Source organism: Pholis gunnellus (assembly GCF_910591455.1).
Source record: "Pholis gunnellus genome assembly, chromosome: 13".
Taxonomy (NCBI): Eukaryota; Metazoa; Chordata; class Actinopteri; order Perciformes; family Pholidae; genus Pholis; species Pholis gunnellus.
Window position 1 is genome coordinate 12,171,026 of NC_136540.1, and position 5,881 is coordinate 12,176,906.

The 5,881-nt window shown below is 40.1% G+C and overlaps 1 protein-coding gene across 1 annotated transcript; it reads left to right on the plus strand.

Moving 5' to 3' along the window:
- Window positions 1–477: 477 nt before the first annotated feature.
- yipf5 (Yip1 domain family, member 5) lies at window positions 478–5,006 on the plus strand. The gene is made up of 6 exons (XM_079172262.1): window positions 478–552; window positions 1,485–1,593; window positions 1,784–1,959; window positions 2,966–3,111; window positions 3,447–3,628; window positions 3,895–5,006. The coding sequence occupies exons 2-6, from the start codon at window positions 1,493–1,495 to the stop codon at window positions 4,055–4,057; spliced, it is 768 nt and encodes a 255-aa protein (XP_079028388.1). The 5' UTR covers window positions 478–552; window positions 1,485–1,492; the 3' UTR covers window positions 4,058–5,006.
- The last annotated feature ends 875 nt before the right edge of the window (window positions 5,007–5,881 follow it).

The following is a 5,881-nucleotide window of genomic DNA, read 5'->3' on the forward strand; positions in this document are numbered from 1 at the left end:
TCCATTAGACCCTGTTTTTTTTATCAAATTATAGGTTTTGACATAGGACATAGTTTAAGATGTCTAACCATAGCCCTTTGTGAATTGTATTAATAAGAAGAGCTCAATATTTTAAATAAGGGGGTTTCTGCACACAGTTGCGGTGAACACGTGGTATGACCTTTAGAATTATATGCATGCTTCCATATTGTTTCCCTATTTTCTTTATAAAAACAATTTCAAAATCAGGTAAGATTTTAGCAAAGATCTACAATACTCGGCACTGCATTATTTCAACCAGGAAACTGTACTCTATAAGGTATTCATTATTTGTATATGTTCATATTGTAGAGACTATAGCCCAGCTTGTAAATTAATGCTTTTTGTGACTATAATGTAATACCACCAGTCGCCTGCAGACAGCGCCACATTTCCATGCAAAGGGTAATTTGCCATTGTCCCTAACGGCTTCCCGTCGGCTACGTACCATACCGGAAGATTTACCTTTATCCTGACACGTAGCAACCACAACCAAGTTGGCAGTCTTCTGGGTAGATTTGTCAAACATCACGGGTAAGTGTCAGCAGTTGCGATGCTTTGAGGATAAAAACTGTGTAAGAAAAGTTAACTATAATATTAAAGCTACTACTGACATAATGCGTGAGGTATGCATGCCAGGTCTCCGCAATTGTTATAGCTAGCATTAGCTAGTCAACCGACTAGCAGCCGTTAACGGTGCTTTAGCCACCCAGTGATCACTAGCTTGTTTTGTATTTTTACAAGGATTGTTGAATTATCCTTTAAAGTGGTTGTAATTGTCCAGTCATCTGACAGTTGATACTAACATTCGACTCACAATAGACTAACGACATCTAATTGTATCTTTGTTTTGTGTGTTTGTGGCCAACGTTGCGTTAGCAAAGGTAGCTACCGTAGCTCTGTTACATTAACGTTAGTTAAATCCATGGAGATAACGGTCCTTAAGTTTACGAGCTATAATGTAGCTTTAACGAACGTTAACCGTGTCCTGTGTTCATGAACGATTCCTTGTGTGATGTGATGTTATGATCTAACGTTAAATTGTGTAGCGTCAAGTTATGGATATAGACAACATTGTTAAGCTCCCCGTCGTGGCATCACCAATAGCAGTGTTGCCTCAAACTGAGGGACTCATTTTAGATGATAAAACCATATTTAAATGTATTGATTAGGTAACAATGTGACCTATGTCGTCTGGTTAAACCTGGGACAGTCATTGTTGTTTTGACGGTCAAAGTGTACCATAACAAATGGCATAGCAGTATTTTTGAGATGATTCTCTCTAGATTGTGCTCTATGACAGAGAGCATATTTGTGTTCAACATAACAGTACTTTCAAATGTGTGTGTGTGTATATATATATATATATATATAGGTGTGTGTGTTTTATTGATACCTCACTGTAGAACAAAATAATCAACCTAGCTGATACATTGTGTGCCTGTTGCTGTCTGTGTTTCCAACAGAGTGAGAGATGTCAGGGTTTGACAATTTCAACACAGACTTTTACCAGTCGAGCTACAGTGTAGACGACCAAAGCCAAGGCTACAGCAACACTGAAAACCCCTACAACAAGTAAGGAAGCCGAAAGCCCTCCTCGACTGATGCTCCCTCTGTTATGAGCCATTTCAGCTGCTGAAGACTTGCCTACCGACCACTTTGTTGCCTGGCTGAATACCTCATTTGACATATTTTAAGTGCATTTATGATTAAAGATAACTATTGACCATTATTATTATTATTATTATTATTATGTGTTTCTCAGGCAACACGATGGTCAGTACGACTATTCCCAGCCCATGGGCTACTCTCCCCCAGGGATGATGCAGCCCCAGCAGCCATACACGGGACAAATCTTCCAGCCCACACAGACCTACACCCCATCCCCGTCACAATCCATGTATAGTAGCAGCTTTGATGACGAGCCGCCGCTGCTAGAAGGTAGGCCAACCACGACCTGTAGTCTGTGATTTCTATTAGCTATTATTTCACTATGTGTAGATCGTTAAGTGTGCTAATATGATTTGCTGGTTATTATCCTGTCACTTGATTGCTGTTGGTAGTGTCAGAAGTGATAAAACATTTAAGTCGGAGCTCATCACAGCTTCTCAAAACTGCAAATTCAATACCGGTGTTAGACTCCGGTCAGGCTGTGAAAATTGTTCTGCATTATCAGTTCTTCGCCATGGACCCAAGACATTTCTTAAGGCGTGAAATTAAAGTTTTGTTCGGTAGTCGCTTGCAGACTAAGAGGATGTCATATCTACAAGAGAGTTTTAATAGAATAGAAGTGACTGACTGATCAAAGGCTGGCTACCTGTCAAAGTGACTGCAAAATTGGCAGTATTTTCCTTCTAATCGCACACATGAAAAACTTTTCACTGGCATACATGCTGATACTGAGCGACACCGAGCTGTTAATTATGTTGGCCTTAATCTTTGGACCGAGTCTTCCAGGGTTCCATGTACGATACTTGCACTTCCTGTTTCTCACACTTTGTCAGGTTCTTTTTTTCAAACTAGAGACTAAAGCCGAGAACACTTTGACCTAGACGTCAGTCTCATTGCTCTCATTGTAACTCTTTAGTCTAAAAGGAGTTTGACCTAGAAAGGTGAAGACACACATCGAGTCTATTCTGAGAAGAAATCGCACTTTGTCAGACGAGAGACCTTTCTGTCTACATCCTCATGCAAAGTGCTGACTGAAGCTTCTGAGCATTCGTGGAAGAGAGATGTTTCTTTTGTTGTATAAAGGCCTATTATTTACACGGCAAACCAGTTGCATATACTCTCTACCATTATAACTCTTTCAATTCTTTATTCTGTCAATATCTATTTGAAAGATCCTGTACAACTCTTTACTTATTTGTGTCATATTTTGCCACTCACTATGTTTGATCATAGTTCTAGCATTCAATGTTTCCAATGTGTGTTTTCTCTGTTTTAGAATTAGGAATCAACTTTGACCACATCTGGCAGAAGACTCTGACGGTGCTCCATCCATTGAAAGTAGCAGACGGCAGCATCATGAATGAGACAGACCTGGCTGGTCCCATGGTCTTCTGTTTGGCCTTCGGAGCGACGCTTCTCCTGGTAAATCATTTGGTTAACCGGAATGAATAATAAATCTAAGGACTTGTATGAGTAAAACATCACTAGATATCCCCCAACAATGTATGCACTTATACCGGTGTTATTATTTACATCCGTAATGCAAAATATGATCTGTTTGTATGAGGAAAACACAAAGTTGAGTGTTAAAATGTCAGCAACAGCATCATGTTGTATATTTAATTCCGGTATCCGTGCATCCCTATTGCAAACATATACTGTATATACACATCTGTACACCAACCTGTACAGCTAGTGTTGTATAAGTGTGTATATCTGACTGTGTGGTATATCTTTTTACCCCTCTCTGTTAACAGTCAGGTAAGATCCAGTTTGGCTATGTGTACGGTATCAGTGCAATTGGCTGCCTTGGCGTGTACTGCCTGCTCAACCTGATGAGTATGACGGGTGTGTCCTTCGGCTGTGTGGCCAGCGTGCTGGGATACTGCCTCCTCCCCATGATCCTCCTCTCCAGCTTCGGAGTCATCCTCTCTTTACAGTGAGTACACAGGAACACGGTAAAGCTTCTGAATGTTGATATAACTTGTAAATCAAGCAAAGGCTTTTCTTTGTCTATGATGCCACTTCTGTCTAGTAGTTTAAATTTCCCAGTTTGGGTTTTGTTGTATTGTACAACTTTAAAATGATCATTGGTTGTTGTACAAATAGTTTTGCATTTAATAAAACAGTTTAAATGCAGTTTTGCTACAGCTAACTGATAAAACAGTGAAAGGTAACTTCCTGCTTCCTTCTTGTCCTCTTTAGGGGCATGGTGGGAATTATACTAACAGCATCAATCATTGGCTGGTGCAGTTTCTCAGCCTCAAAGATCTTCATCTCGGCGTTGGCCATGGATGGACAGCAGCTTTTGGTTGCTTACCCATGCGCTCTCTTATATGGGGTCTTTGCACTCATTTCTGTCTTCTAAAAAAAAATCATTGTGTAACAGTTTGAGAAAAGAAATGCTCCCCCAAATGGCACCAAGATATTTTTCTTTCTTTTTCTTAAGCCTCCACCTCTCACTCTACATTCCGACTTGACCATCTGCAGGCTGGAGTGTATCGTCTCACTCATGTCTTGTCTCCACTTTGTTCCCCTCATACACCTTAAAGGAGAGGACTGTCAAATAAACTCTCCTGTGGACCATGTTGAGCCTTGAACGGCCTAGTGCAGTCGTATGATTTTAAGGACATGATGGCTCAAAGAAGCTAGCAATTATAGGTAATAGTTCACACACGGGAAACCCAAGGAGACAATTTAATTTGGACACCGACGGGAGAAGTTTCTCAATTACTAAGGACTGATAACCAACCCTCAGCGAACCCTGCAGAGGGATTTGAAGCCAGTGGAAACATGATTTTTGCGTAAGCTGTTTAATGTGAGCCTCGTACGGCAAACCCCTACAGATTCGAAAGCCGCAAGACCAAGGGAAACACCCACTTTCCTTCTGCGCAAGACCACGGTAGGGTGGCGGAAAATGTGGAATCTCCTCTTCTGTATCTTCTTTTCTCCAGGACTGAGCGAGTCATGAATCTCATCACAGCAGTGATCTGGTCTTTGGTGTAAAATCAGCAGCTCTGCTATATCTTCTCATGTAACGTTTTATTATATTCTCTTTAGATTAATTTGACTTTTGATACCCTTCAAGAAGAAAACACAGTTTGCACAAAACCAAACGCATTTGATAAGGTATCGAGAATTCAAACTCTTAGAGATACTTTATATTTCTAGGTACACACACTTCTATATAGGTTGTTGCTATCATTTGCATCCTTAATATTTCTCAAATCTTTATTTGAGAGCCGACTCTGTATGCTTTAATGTTTTATCTGTTGTTCATGTCTTCTCATGCACATTAAAGTTGTCTTTGAAATTGATCTGCCTTTGTCATATTAAAAACATGCATTATATGGTCAAGCAGATAATTGTAAGAAGTGGTATAACCTCTGAGACCTGTGGACCTATAGCTGTTTGCTCTGTTAGAAGAAAGGCGGACGTGCACTGGAAGAAGTCGGCATATGATGCATAATGACAGATTTAGTCACAGCCGGTCTGTAGATCACAGGAAATATCCTGCATGCTTTGATTCACGCTATTGTCCTTTTCCCTGCTTCTTAGGTCTGAAAGACCTTTCAAGGTTTGAAATGAGATTTGTAATTGAATGAAAAGTGAATGTGGACATTCACCTCTCCAGCTCTTAACGTTTGGTCAGGTGAGAGCAGCATTATCCACACATCACCTCTCCTGCGTCTCCACTAAGAACGTTTTCACATCTTAAATCCACAGTTTCACGTATTCTCAAAGGCTTTCTACCTCTAGTGTGTTCAGCATGGATTGGTTATAGTTATTGGGTGATTTCTAATTGTTCAGCTGAGCAATTCATGGCAAGCTTCATTTAATGCATCAACTAGGCAGAAGTTATTGACAAGTACAGCATGTTTTTTTTTTCAGTTAAACACCTCCTTGCACTTATTACAGGAGTTACACAATTGCAAGCTAACCTAAAGATACTGAAACTTTACAAATAGATGGCAGGATTTTTCCCCAATGGTGTAATGATACAGCGCCACTGAATGTAATTTCTGTTTACTCGTGTTTCCCTTTGACCGCAACACCAGAGGATCATCTTTTATTAAGCAAAAACCACAAGAACATCTTTTCAGTATCACTTATTATCACAGACCAGGTTATTTATGGAGGTTTGTCTAATTTTGTCATGATCTGTGAAACTACTTGCCCTCAAGGTCAGTTG